General features: G+C 32.5%; 1 protein-coding gene across 1 annotated transcript; it reads left to right on the top strand.

The window, feature by feature from the left end:
- Positions 1–2072: 2072 nt before the first annotated feature.
- On the top strand, positions 2073–5575 carry LOC148310043 (uncharacterized). Its single transcript, XM_088259122.1, has 3 exons — positions 2073–2555; positions 3406–3618; positions 5034–5575. The coding sequence occupies exons 1-3, from the start codon at positions 2222–2224 to the stop codon at positions 5438–5440; spliced, it is 954 nt and encodes a 317-aa protein (XP_088115248.1). The 5' UTR covers positions 2073–2221; the 3' UTR covers positions 5441–5575.
- Positions 5576–15342: the final 9767 nt, after the last annotated feature.

Genomic DNA, 15342 nt, shown 5'->3' with positions numbered 1-15342 from the left:
GAAGATGATATAAAGCATTCAGATGAATGATTCTGAAATACCTTACCGGAAGAGAAATATTTGTTGACGAATCTAAATTAAATTTCATGGGGAGAAGTGCTTCATTACATACAATCCGAATAATCCAACAAAACGGGGTATTCAAATACTAATGTGTGTCAACAGGTATTCAAGAGTTATTGAGAAAATTCTTAGCAGCGGCAGTAATGATAATGAAAAAAAAAACTCCAAAAAGCCATAAACAGATAGACAAATAGTAAGGTATGAGCAGAAAAACGTAACAATCCGCTACTAACTTGTATGGCACTTATAATGACAGACAAAGCGGCATAGCTTCGTAAAATGGAAACCAATTTCTGAAATTTTCTATGACTCTTTGCGCTCTGCCATATCCACAGTCCCGAAAAAAGACCGTGTCCTCATGATTGGAGACTGTAATTCAAGAGTCGGCATCAATGTGGCATCCAACAGCAGGTCTGGACCGAGATCAATGATAAACCGAGATCAATGATGGTTATTCAATTGTTTTGTTTTGAGACGGTTTGTTTTGTTGTCGTGTCTTCTTAAAATTAAAATACACTAGTGAAAAGTTTATTAACGCATCTGGTGTTATGTGAAAGTCAATATTTATGTGTTTTTCTGCAAAGTGGGTGTATTAATTTATAGTACCAGTCCAGTATAAATTGTTTATTTACAATTTAAAATCATTTCAAATATCTAAATTTTGCTGCCACACGAACTGTCAACCGAAAACATCGGCCAATCAGAAGGCGGCGTACTACGCCTGCGCTTGTGACAGTTGACTGGCAGAAGCAAGTACCTACATCATTTACTAATAGCATTCTTCACTCTCTGAAGTATTGTATGGAAATGTCTCTAAATTCAATAAATTCAAATGAAAGGTTAATCGAAGCACGGGGTCTAGTGAAGATATTTAAAGAAACTTTAACCTGTAATATTTTGAGTAAAGAACAAAAAGGGACCATGACAGATATTGTAAACGGACTTTTTGAGCATTTAGTCGCCGTATGCACATCCGCATCATCAATTGAGGGCCTACAAAAATCCATAGAAGGACTCTCAATAAAATGGATTTAAGGGACACTTCTTATGCGGGTATAACCGCAAAGAATTTAAATCAGAACCATTCCTAAATTGTAAGTTTTGATGACCCCCAATTCAAAGGCCAAGAGTTGTATAAGATCATTAAAAAAACTATTGATGTCCGTTCGTTGGGTATTGGAGTTTCAGGAATACGAAAAATGTCATCAAATAAGTATGTAATTTCAATGCCCTCAATAGAGGACAAAAATAAATTTTCCGAAGAGTTAAAAAGGGGTCTAAAACATAAAGTAATCATTTCTGAAGGAAAACAACTATCCCCGCTTAGTATCATCAAAGGTATAATTAAGGAAGTTAAAAACGAGGAGGTATTGGACTCCCTCAAAATCCTAAATAAACTTAATTTAAACTTTGAAGAAACTATTAAAATAAAATTTAAAACAAATCAAAGAAATCCGCTTCTTTGTAATATATTTTGGAGGTATCCCCACATCAATTGCAACAACAACATTTATTGTGAAGTGTCAAAATATATCAAACTCTCGTGAAAATAAACAAATAATTACATATTTTTAAGAGTTTTTGAGCAATATCAACTTTTAACCATATATTTACAAGCATTTAACTGCTGCAAGTATTATTATCTATAATATTCTACTACCTATCGAGATGCCCCCAAAAAGAGAAATGACGAAGACTCAGGACTCAGCCGACTTAGAGCTAGCCAACGCCATCTCATCTCTTCAAAAAGACATGCAGCGGATAGCGGACAGGTTTAAGGACTTTACTAAAATCATTCACTCAACCATTCAAAATGAATTTCTGAAAATCCGAGGTGAATTCACGGATAAATTAAATGTTTTAGCTACCTCTATTCAGTCGTCGGACAAATATGATGAGGCCATAAAAAAAGAATAACAGTCTGGAGGAAAAATTTAATTTACTCAATAATGATTACTCTCAAGTAAAATCTAATTTAACGGACCTCAAGTCAAAGTTTAATAAATCCGAACAGAGACAGAGAAACAGGAATATCGAGTTACAAATGGTACCGTAACGGAAGACCGAAAACCTACAAAATATATTCACTTCCGTATGCAAAACCCTTAATCTTCCGTACAACGAAGGAAACATTGTCACCTGTAGCCGGGTTCCTAAAATGAAAGACAGTGACCGCCCTAGAAATATCATCTTTTCACTCTCCACGCCCAGGATTCGTGATTCTGTGTTGGACGCAGTCAGAAACTTTAATAAGAAGAACCCGACCATCAAATTAAATGCTTCCCATTTAGGCATCTCTTCAGCCACTCAACCAGTCTTCATCCAGGGGCACCTTTCGAAGGACAATAAACAGATATTCTTAGCCGCACGTCAAATAGCCAAATCTACTAATTTTAAGTACTGCTGGATTAGAAATGGTAATATTTATATGCGCCGAGATGACAATTCTAATTTTAAACTCATCTCAGACATTAAGGATTTGGATAAACTCTCATAGAGAAATCTCTTTTTATTTTTATTGTTTTTAAATTAATGAAACTACCAATCGTGGATAATTTACTTTTAATAATCATTTTACACTTGTTTTTGTGTTTAATTATTACTACTTTCTATTTGTCTTTGTTATACATTGTTGCTCATTGTTACTTATTTTTTTCCATCACATTATCACTGACTCAATATTATATATTAAACACAATATTTATTATTATGATGACATTAGAATGATTATTTACTTCACATTTTATTTATTATTCATTTATATTTCACATATTTGTAAAACTATCTTAATCACTCGTATAATTGTGCGACATATTATATTTATGAAAATCAGCAATACTGAAGTATATCCAGCATTTCACTATTTTTTCTCTCAATTTTTTACTATTATTTCACATACCTCTTTAATTAATTCTGTCTATTATATCTGTTGCACTTTACAAATTGGTTTCAGCTTTATCAATAGCAGTTGACGAGTCTTGTGACATAAGCGCTTTCAATGTTTCGCTTTTTTTAAGATTTATTTCTCACTAAGTTTTTAAAGAATAACTTTTAGAATGATTGCCAGTCAAAGGTCAGACACGTGGAGAAGATATTGCAAACGCTGTGGTGGAGTGTATGGATAAAATCATATTCCTCTCAGTAAAATTGTGTCCATTTCAATAGACAGCCAAAAGTATGACCAGCGTCAGAAAAGGTTTTGTTAAAAGAAAAAATTAATCACAAGATAACCGCAACAACAACCAATGCAGACCAACCACATCCAGCTGATGATACTGGCGTGGTTGACTGCCATCACCCTTACTATAGCGGGGTGGATAGTGTACCGCCATTTCCGTTGAGCCCTGAGGAGAGCCGTGGCAGCCAAGGTCACAGCAGATTTGGAAGCTGCCAAACCCTTACCAAAATCTCCAATATCGCGAGTCTCAAATAGGCTCACTGGAAAGGAGGGTAGATGTGGGGGCGAGAAGAGAGGAGCACCGCGCAGCACAAACGACAAGCGACGAGTGAGCGTCAGTCATGTTACTCACCCCAAGAGGGAAGATTCGCCCATACGTAGAAGTTTCCACCTATGCCACGAGGCAGACGCTTTCATATAAATATATAATTTCTAGATAAAACTCTGTAACCAGTTATCTATATATATAAAAATGTCCCGTCTGTTCGTATTTGATGCATTGCTATATTAAGCATTGGAAATGTTTGAAACTTTCAAAATATCTTCATTACATCCTCGCGGAGGTCACTGTATTAAAACAATTGCATTACAATGCGTGGAAAGTATTTTAACCATAAAAAAAACTGCATACGAAACTGTAAGCATGTGGGAGTTTAAAATGTCATCTTTAATAAACACTGAATGAAAACTTTTTTTTAAAGTAGGTAATCACTCTTTCCTATTAAGAATCAAATAGAGAAGTATTAGTATTCAAAGTAGGTACTTACGTAAGGTAATATTGACAGAGAATGAATTGAAATAAATATTACATACGTATAAATCGTGTGACAGCAAGAATTAATTGTCAGTAACCGTACCTTCTGTCATAGCAACTGTGTTTCGTATACTCCTGACAAAATTTATATTATTTGAGTAAAAAGTAATCATCAGGAATCTTGAAAAGTGAGTTAATACAAAGCCCTGTATTGTGTTTCTTTATAATAAAGTGGTTGTTCGAATGGTTCGTTTTAAATACTTTCTTTCAAATTTATTAATCTTTAAAACTGAAACAAATTTTATTGTTGTAAATCAATATTTTATTTAAAATATCTGCAGATGTCTCATTACTAGCTTATCTAAGTATTAATGTATATATTATTGACATTTAATCGAGATATCAACCTTTCGAATAAGAGTTAGCCAAGCTCACAATCAAGTATTATTTCATAAAATTACCAACAGAGACCGCTAAGTTGTAAGTTGTTTACAAGTAAAATTTCTTATAATAAATTAATATAAATAATAACAATGTCAACCCGAGCATCTTCTGAAACAAAATTGTTCGAGTATATAGACAAAAAATTTCTAGAATTCAAAAAAAATGAAGAAGAATTGATAAAAAGAATAAGTGAAATGAAAAAAAATTAAAAATACGAGTTGACTGAAATGAGCAAATCTGTTGATTTCTGCTCAAAAAAAATCGACTATGAACAAGCGAGAATAAAAATGGAATCCAAATTTAAAAAGAAGTTAGAAAACTAAAAACTTTGATAAACAAAATTGAACAAAACTCACTTGAAACAACAATTAAAGTTCAAGGAATAGCAATTAAAAAAATGAAAACCCCAAATCTGCGGTCAAGCTTTAATTAAATAAACTTGACTGTAGTGATATATCAAATGACAATAATTTTATTAACATAAACTCTAATCCCACCAAGAAGTAACTGTGAAGTTTAATACAAAAGAGGCTAAGAATAAGGTGATGAGTCAAAAAAAAATAAGAGAAATATTTCGTCAAAAGATTTAAACATTTCTGACTCTGGATAAAATATACATCAACGAAAAATTAACGACCACTAACAAGCATCTACTCTGGTTGGCAAAAACCACAAAACCCCTTGGATACAAATATTTCTGGACGAAGAATGGCAACGTCCTTATCAGGAAAACTTCAGACTCGCCCATTCTATATATTAAGGACCCCAACGATATCCCGCTTCACTGCGGACAAAAACATAATTTCTCATCTACATCGGAACCCGCCACTGCGATGCAGCATCACAACCATATTCGGACGGAAATATGTGACAATATTCAGCAACTCAATGCATACTTACAAGGAAACAGCTTCAACATCATGAATTCCAATATAAGAGGAATAAGAAAAAAATTTGATGAATTTTGTATCCTTTTAAATGCGATAAAACTCAACAAATAATTTTAATACTCACTGAAACGCAACTGAGGGATTGTATCCCATTCTGTATTCCCGGATATTAATTTTTTTCAGTGCCCTCGAAACATACATCGCACGATGGTATTTCCATTTTCTATAATATTCATTCTATTTTTAATATTAATATAACTGCATTCGATTCAAACTACTCAAACTCAATAAACATATGCTTCACTATGAACAAAAAAACATATTCAATAATTGCCATATACCGCTCTCCTTCACTAGATGTAAAATCTTTCATTTCTGAACTGAAATTTATAATAGAGGAGGTTGATAAAAAAATATTGATTTTTCTTTTATTGCTGGAGATATCAACATAAATATTTTAAATTCTGTTTTAAATCCGTTAGCTAATGAGTACCTAAATCTCCTATACACGGTAGGCTATTTATCATATATAAACACCTCTACCCGCCCAAACATACTCACTAACTTGTGCATTGATCATGTAGAATGTGAAAATTGGATGAGAAATCACCCAGGAAGAGTAATCACAACTCATCAAATCGCAACGACATTTACACCTGCATATGCCAGAGCAGCTACAATGACTGATGCTACTGAAGGGTTCAGAGTAACAGGAATATGTCCATTTAACAATAACCTCTTCTCGGATGAGCAGTTTCTTAGTAGTACTGTCACAGAGAGACCTCTTGTTACAGAAACGAATTTAGCTGGGCCTACTCAACAGATAACTTCACCCATTTTTACTACCACTATATTACTGGACTCACTGCAGTCTGGACCGCCGGAAAGATCGCTTCTTCCAATAGAAACTGAGCTTTTAGAGCGGGCAGGAAAAATTGTTTCTACAGGTTTGACACAGTTGTCATCCCAGCCGGCCATACCTTTAACTTCTTATGTTGCTCTCACAAACCTTTCTCCTTTACCAAAGTCATCTGTTCTGAGGGCTACATCGAAGAGAGCAAAAAAATCAGAAATTCTTAGCAGTTCTCCATACAAACATAAATTAGAAGAAGATGAAGCAAGTAAAAATACTAAAACGAAGTAGAAAGCTGCGCCTTTAAAAAAACTGTTTGAAAAACCTCAGCAAGCTCCAAAGAAGATCTGGAAATGCCCAGGATGTGGAGAAATATATAAGGAGCCTATGGTTGAGGACTGGATTCAGTGCAAAATATGCCAGGAATGGTGGCACCATAGATGCACTAGTTATTTGGGATCTGGAGATTATATTTGTGATCTTTGTCTTTGATTATCGCACCATATACTGTTTGCGCACTGATGCACACCCTCTTGCTTGGGCTGCAGGGTGTGCACGAGTGCATTGACTTTTTTTACATTTTTAATTATATGTTAATTTTTAATTTTTATAAACGATATTGGCCAATGTTTTAGATTCGCTGATTTTTTGCTCTTTGCCGATGACATGAAAATATATTTTGAAATTAATTCACTACAAGACTGTATTAAACTCCAAAGTGACCTCGAGAGACTTAGCGAATACTGCAAACTTAACCATTTAAAATTAAATACTAACAAATGCTTTTGTGTTGACATTTTCTAGAAACAAACTTAAAATTAATCACAATTATAAGCTAGATAATCATATTCTCTCTAGAGTCACCGAGATCCGCGATCTCGGTGTTATATTGGACTCTAAATTAACTTTTGAAGCTCACGTCGACTCGATTGTCAAAAAAGCTTATCAAATGTTGGGCTTCCTGTTTCGTTTAGGCAAAGAATTCACCAATATACATACTCTTAGATTATTGTATTATACTTACGTAAGGAGCCATTTGGAATTTGCTTCCCCCGTTTGGAACCCTCAATATAAAAAATACATCGTTCGAGTTGAATCTATTCAATCAAAATTTATATCATACTGTAAATTTGCGATGAAAGTTCCAGAAAGTGAAGCAAGTGACTTTATTACTAAACTTAACCTAAAATCACTTAAATTCCGACGAAGCATGGCCGATATTATATATATTTACAAAATCATTAATAATCTTGTTGACTGTCCACAGCTTTTGTCACAGATTGGGTTTAGGGTTCCTGGGACCCAGACAAGAAACAAAAGTATTGTTCACGTTCCGAAATGTAATACCAAGTCATATCAAAATTCTTTCATTAACAGAACCTGTTATTTAATTAATAATAAATATGAGAATACAGATATATTCAATATTACACTACAATCCTTTAAGAAAGAAATTGAAGAATCCTTTAATCTTGAAAATAGTATGTAATTATTATTGCTTATTTGTATATATATATGTATGTGTACCGTGTACCTATGTGCGCATGCGCATGCATATCACGTTCATGAAATTTAATTTAATTATGTTTATGGAAAAAATAAGTTACACTACTTTTCATTTAAGGCACTATCATACCAGTGAATGGTGTATGCATTTCTACATGTAATTATGAACATTGGTATGTATGCGCACAGAAACAAAAAGGTACCTTACTTATTTGTAACAATTATGTTAAAGCCTGTAATTGGACATTACAAATATTACTTAATTGAATGTATATTTATGTTATACTAAATTGTCTGTTGGCCTTACAATAAATAAATAAATAAATAAATGTTGTAATTGGTAAAAGTTAGTAAAAACTACTTTTTTTCTTTTTTATTTTTATATGTATTTTTTCTTGCAACAGCTAGATAGCCAAGAGTTGAAATAAACTTATTTTTATTTTTCTAAAATGTAAAGTTTTATTTGCATTAATTCTAGAACCCAAAACCCTACTGTGGGTAATGAAATATCCTACCTGGCGAAAAAAAGAGTGCTCGCAAGAAGAGATTTATTAGAGAATTGGGGAAAGAATTAATGGCTGAAAATGTCGATAAAAGAAAAAACAGTGGATTTAAATTTCATCGCCAGCAGCTAGATAGTTTCATATTTGATAAAACTAGAAATACAGATAACATCAAATTGGAAAGTGTCGTGAACAGTAGCAAATGCCAATATAAGTGACAAAGATGTAAATTTTGTCCATGTAAATCTGATGAGAAACCAAATTTTCATGTTCAGCTTGCATTAAGGCAATTTGCAATACCCATGCTGTCGGATATATGTGAAGCAATTACTGAACTTGAGGATAGAAAACAAAGCGAAAAAAAATATTATTCACAATACACCATCGACCATACAGTCCGCCAAAAATATTGATGATAAAAATATTATTATTGGAATACTGGTCAAAATTGATCACTCAAAAACAAATGATGATGTTTAAATAAATCCAAGTTATGAAGCTGTTCTCAAGGCAAAACAATGTTGTTATCCGGAAAGAGAATCAATCGTTATTACAGATACTGTGGCTGAAATAAAATTGCAGCCCTTACTTGACCTTACCATTCAGCGGATAGCAGTAGTGCAAGAAGAGGTATTATTTCAAAGTCTAATTAAAGATAATGTCCACTCAATGACTATGATATATAAATGGGGTACCGATGGGAGTGGGCGGCATAGTATTTATAAACAATATTTATATTCTAATAAACAATATGGGAATTCTGACATATTAATGACGTCTCTAGTCCCCCTTGAACCTTTTTATGAAAAAGTACTTGAAAAAAAAATTTTCTGGAAAAATAATAAAACTTCATCCAACAAATTTTGTAGACCTATAAGGTTTACTTTTACGAAAGAAACCCGACAGGAGTTCGAGTACATCAAATCACTAATACAAGAATTAGAGCCAATACATTTTATACTACAAAACAAGAATGTATTTATTAACCATATTTTAACTAAAACAATGGTAAACGGGAAAGTTTGTAATTCTATTATGGAGAATAATTCTCCCCAAACGTGTTACATATGTGGTGCTACACCCAAAGAAATGAACATTTTGACGACGGCGATTGCAAGGCCATGTAATCAATCCTGCATCAGAGGAGTTCGGATTATCGACTTTGCACGCACAAACTCGATTCTTCGAGTGCCTTTTACATATTTCATATTGCTTAGAAATAAAAAAATGGCAAGTACGAGGTAAAGAAGCTAAAGATAATTTAGCCAGGAGAAAACAGATGATAACTTGGAGGTTCTAATGGGTCTAGTAGTAGATGTTCCAAAACAAGGTGGAGGGAACAGTAAGGATGGAAATACTGCTAGACGTTTTTTAAAGGCCCTGGAAAGCCTGCTGATACATATTACTGGGATTGACGTAAATTTGATCAAAAGATTCGGAGTTGTTTTGAGTGCACTCTCAAGTGGGTTTCACATAAATACCAGTGAATTTGACATATGTGCACATGAAACAGCTAAACTCTAAGTGGAACTGTATAACTGGTACGACATGCCAGCATCAGTGCACAAAATCCTTATTCATGGTATCATTTATCTTATACTTATCCTTTACTTATCATTTACTTATCCTTATCGGTCAACTGTCGGAAGACGTGCAAGAGTCACGACAAAAGGATTTGAAAAGATTTCGGGAATTCCATACTCGAAAAACTTCCCGTGTACATCCCAATACCAATTTATTAAATAGATTGTTGGTTTTATCTGACCCTGTAATATTGAGTATGCGAAAACTGCAATGGATAGTGGTCCGCTTTCAAAAGACGTACTTAGTTTATTAAAAGTACCAGAAAACATTCAAATTAACACATCTTTTCTCAAAAAAGGCGATTCAGAATGTGAAATATAAACTGAATTTCGTATAATTAAAGTGTATATATGTATACTGTTTCCATTGTTTATGATAAACATGTTTTTTCAATTTCTGCTTTAAAAAAAAATTGTCAGTGTTTAAAAAAGAATACTTTGTAAAATGTATGTAGTAAATAATATACATATTCTAAGTCACATGGGTATTTTATAATGTGTTAAAATATATACATATACTGAAGGTAAGTAACAAATGAATATCAACATTGTACAAAGTTCTCATTTTTGCTAAAAAAACTATTTTATTTTAAATTATTTTCTTATGTTTATAGCTGTAAAAATTAATTGTATTATACTTTTTGTGTTCAATATATATTATTTATTATATTTTGATGTATTAAAACATTTATAAAAATATATAGGAGAAAATATTTATTTCCTCCTAAAATGCTCGAAACCACCAGTTTGCATATGTTAAAAACACACGCTTTATAATTTTTTGTAAAAGGCAGTAATGCCTTAAATAAATAAATAAATAAAATAAACATGAGACAATTTACTGCCCGGATTGTAAAGCTAATTAAATTGCACATTCTATTTTATCGAGATATTTTCGCTCAGGAAGAATATCGGATTTAGCATACTCTATATTTAAATGGATTTTTAAGATTGTCTTTGAATTTATAAAAATCCAAAATATCAATAATTTAATTTATAACTTTTATTTGGAAAATTTGCTTTTCGAATTTTCATAACTTGGATAAATATTAATAATGCACCATCTAGCATATCCATGGTTTTGGAAAGTTGGTAGAAATAATGTTAAAACCAGTGAGTAAAAGTTACCTCGGGCGTCAGTTCACACAGGTTAATAAAAGCGTCCTCGAGGTAGTATTTTTGAAAAATTACAGTAAATAAATATGTAATACAAAAATTGCATTATATAAATATGCAATACAAAATTTCCATTATTACTTTATAACACTTTTATTTTTATAAACATGTATTGTTAACAGTCTATGTAATAAACTCAATTAAAAAACCAATGAATGGCTCTTTACTTCTATAACATTATAATAACATAAAAAAAAGACCAAAATATTGGTTTCACAGGAATACATCGACAAAAAGCGAAAGTATAGCTTTAAACTACAGTCGAACGCGGTTATAACGAGGATGAAGGGGCCAACTAAATTTGCTCATTATAACCGTTACTTGTTATATCCGAGAAAAGATTTTTTTTTAAATATAAAATGGTCACAAAACACAATATGTCGCAATTGAAACTTGAAATTATGAGTAGATATGTTGATAATTCGAAGCTTTGTTTTTAACTGACCTGCTCTAGAAATGATTTGACATTCACCACCTCGTAATGTAATTATGCAATGTCCATAGTAAGCATAGAACATATAAAATATGGAAACTATAGTAAAAATTCCCAAAATAAGCATGACATTCATAGCCTATAAAAAAGTTATTTATTGTAATAAAGTAGGTCCCTATAGACATGAATAAGCTTGCAATTTGAAACATGCAATTTAAACCCATGTGCGTGAAACCTTTTTTAAATTGTCAGTGAAAACACCAATTTAGAACTTATTGTCATAAACTTAATCTGATACCGGCGGCATCGGTCTAATTGCCCTGTCGGGTTTTATTGCTTAAGGTCGAAAATGTTAAAATATTCTAATATTTACAACATTTAAAAAAAGATCATCTCTTTTTGCTCCCGAGAAGTTGCTTGTTAAAACTGTGAATACATTTATGGAGAAAATCATGAACCAAAATGTCAACCAATGTTTCCTCGTTATATCCATATATATTAAATATAAAAAATGAACTTATGGGAGAGATGAAAAAAATCTTTGCTGAAATGAAAGAAATTAAATCTAGCATAGAATACTACCATGCCAAATTAGAAGACGTAACAAGCAAAGTCTTGATTCTCGACGAAAAGTATAAGGACGTCGATAGTATCAAGAGTCGCGTCGTAATATTAGAGAATACAATAACCTCGATGAAAAGGAAGTTGGAGCAATCGGAACAAACTAATTTAAACAAAAATATTGAAATTATTGGTATTCCAGAGAAAAATAATGAAAATCTTCCAAGAATAATAGAAATGCTTGCCGGAAAGATAGGCTCGAAAATAACTTCGTCAGACATTATTTCTGCTAACAGGGTGCGTGTAAAGGAAATACCTAAAAACCGCCCTAGTTTCACCAGGCCTATCATTATTAAATTCGCCTCACAGAAAACTCGCGACCATGTCCTGGCAGCAGCTAAGAAGAAAAAGGATATAACCTCTGGGGACCTTGCTCTTCCTGGAGATACTAGGATTTTTGTAAACGAACACCTGACTTCAACAACCCGCGCCCTCTTCAAAGAAGTTCGCAGTATTTGCAAAACAAAAAACTACAGATTTGCCTGGGTGAAATATGGCCAGGTGCTTGTTCGTAAGAGTGAAACTAGTCCTATTATTCCAGTGATGGCGGACTCTGTATTACAAAACATTTTTTTATAATTTCTTCAAAATTCTTTCCATTTTTATTGAATATTTTTCTCAATTTTTACATTTTTTTCAATTTCTGTCTCACATATTGTAGTTTTGCAAAATATTTTTTTATAATTTCTTCAAAATTCTTTTCATTTGTATTGAATACTTTTCTCAATTTCTACACTTTTTTAAATTTCTGTCTCACATATTGTAGATTTAATCTAGATAGTAAAACAGGACCAAAGCTCAAATAAAGACTTATTACCAGAATGTTACTGGTCTGCGTTCGAAAACTAATGAATTTTACCTCAATGTAACTATCAACGACTATGACGTGATCCTTATAACGGAAACATGGCTTCTTGAAAGTATTAATAACTCTGAACTATTCGATGACCGTTATCAGGTTTACAGACGGGATCGAGAGAACTCTAGACGTGGTGGAGGTGTGATGATTGTATTGAAGAAGGAATACAAAGTTTACCATCAAATTTCCTGGGAATCTTCAGCTGAAGACGTTTGGATTACGTTAACAGTAAACAATAATGTTAAAATTAATTTATGCTGTGTCTATATTCCACCAGGAGGAAACCACTTATTAAACACTTACAATTTTTTTGATAGACTAAGTTAACTTAGAACCGCGCATCCTAATGAAGAATTTATTATTATAGGCGATTTTAACTTGCCCCAAGTTTCATGGTATCAAAGTGTCGATGGAATTATGTCTATTTTGAATAGTGATCAATCAATTATATCAAAATTTTCAGATACTTTGTCATTTACTGGTTTATCTCAATACTGTTCAATACCAAATAGTAATAATAAATACCTAGATCTTGCTTTAAGCTCTCTAAAATTAATCGTCACTAATTCTTCTCAAACTCTAATCCCCGAATGTCGTCATCATAAAGCTCTACTTATCGATATAGAACCTTTGGTTTATACTCCAATGCCAAGGCAATCCCGTACAATTCAATTGTTTAGAAAAGCCGATTATAACATCATTAATGAATGCACGAGGAATATTGATTGGAACAGTGAATTTTTGAACCTCTCAACCAATAAGGCCGTAGAATTTTTTTACTGTCATTTAAGGGAAATTATAGCTATTAATGTTCCCACGAGAGAGTGCAATGAACATAATTCTTATCCAGTGTGGTATAGCCCTGCTTTGATTAAATTATCCAGAGAAAAACTAAAAGTATTTAGAAAATGGAAGAAATTTAACAATCCTCTTGATAAATTTGATTTTGATATTTTACGCGCAAGACAAAAAAGAATGGCCAAGAACTGCTTTAAAATTTTTGTTAATAATGCCGAGTCAAAAATAAGCCAAGATCCTAAACAATTTTGGAATTTTGTTAAAAACAAGCGTAAAAATAAGGGTTTGCCGCAAACCATGACACATGGTGACAGTATAGCAGATGATCCCAAGGAAATATGTGAGCTCTTTTCCGAACATTTTGTTTCTTCATTCAATCATCATATCCCTAGTTTACCCTTACCTTATACAAATTTACAAATAAACAATGAGGTTATATCAATATCTACTATCTCCGTCTCTTTAAAAATGATTATTAGTAATATTAAAAATCTTTCTAACAATGCAAGTGGAGGAAGTGACAATATTCCTTCATATTTTATAAAAATGTGTTGCTACGAGATTGCAAAACCTCTTTTATTGCTTTTTAAAGTTTCGTTAAACGAAGGAGTATTTCCAGACCTAAGAAAATGTGCAAACATAACTCCAATATTTAAATCTGGTTCAAAAAACGACATCAAAAATTATCGCCCTATCTCTAAACTTTGTATTATGAGTAAAATTTTTGAAAAAATTATTTACAATCAATTATATAGCGCTGTTAAGGGCTCAATTATAGAGAATCAACATGGCTTTGTAAAATGTAAATCTGTGACATCTAATCTCATGGTTTTTTTGGAGTTTGTGTTAGGGGCAATGGACAAAAGAAACCAAATAGACGCAATTTACACAGACTATTCCAAAGCTTTTGATAGCGTTGTACACAAGATACTATTAACTAAACTGTCGAGTTTGGGTATCCATGGTGATCTCTATAGTTGGTTGGTTTCCTACCTTAGTGACCGACTCCAGTCTGTGGCAATAAATGGGTTTGTCTCAGAGGTTGTAAGCGTACCCTCTGGAGTACCACAAGGATCACACTTGGGGCCCTTACTCTTTTTAATTTTTATAAACGATATTGGCCAATGTTTTAGATTCGCTGATTTTTTGCTCTTTGCCGATGACATGAAAATATATTTTGAAATTAATTCACTACAAGACTGTATTAAACTCCAAAGTGACCTCGAGAGACTTAGCAAATACTGCAAACTTAACCATTTAAAATTAAATACTAACAAATGCTTTGTGTTGACATTTTCTAGAAACAAACTTAAAATTTATCACAATTATAAGCTAGATAATCATATTCTCTCTAGAGTCACCGAGATCCGCGATCTCGGTGTTATATTGGACTCTAAATTAACTTTTGAAGCTCACGTCGACTCGATTGTCAAAAAAGCTTATCAAATGTTGGGCTTCTTGTTTCGTTTAGGCAAAGAATTCACCAATATACATACTCTTAGATTATTGTATTATACTTACGTAAGGAGCCATTTGGAATTTGCTTCCCCCGTTTGGAACCCTCAATATAAAAAATACATCGATCGAGTTGAATCTATTCAATCAAAATTTATATCATACTGTAAATTTGCGATGAAAGTTCCAGAAAGTGAAGCAAGTGACTTTATTACTAAACTTAACC

The sequence above is a fragment of the Brachycentrus maculatus genome, unplaced genomic scaffold (genome assembly GCF_059751285.1).
Source record: "Brachycentrus maculatus isolate JH-2025_06_01 unplaced genomic scaffold, ASM5975128v1 h1tg000110l, whole genome shotgun sequence".
Classification (NCBI taxonomy): domain Eukaryota; kingdom Metazoa; phylum Arthropoda; class Insecta; order Trichoptera; family Brachycentridae; genus Brachycentrus; species Brachycentrus maculatus.
Note: the sequence above shows the minus strand (reverse complement) of the source record. Positions and strands in the feature narration are given on the sequence as shown.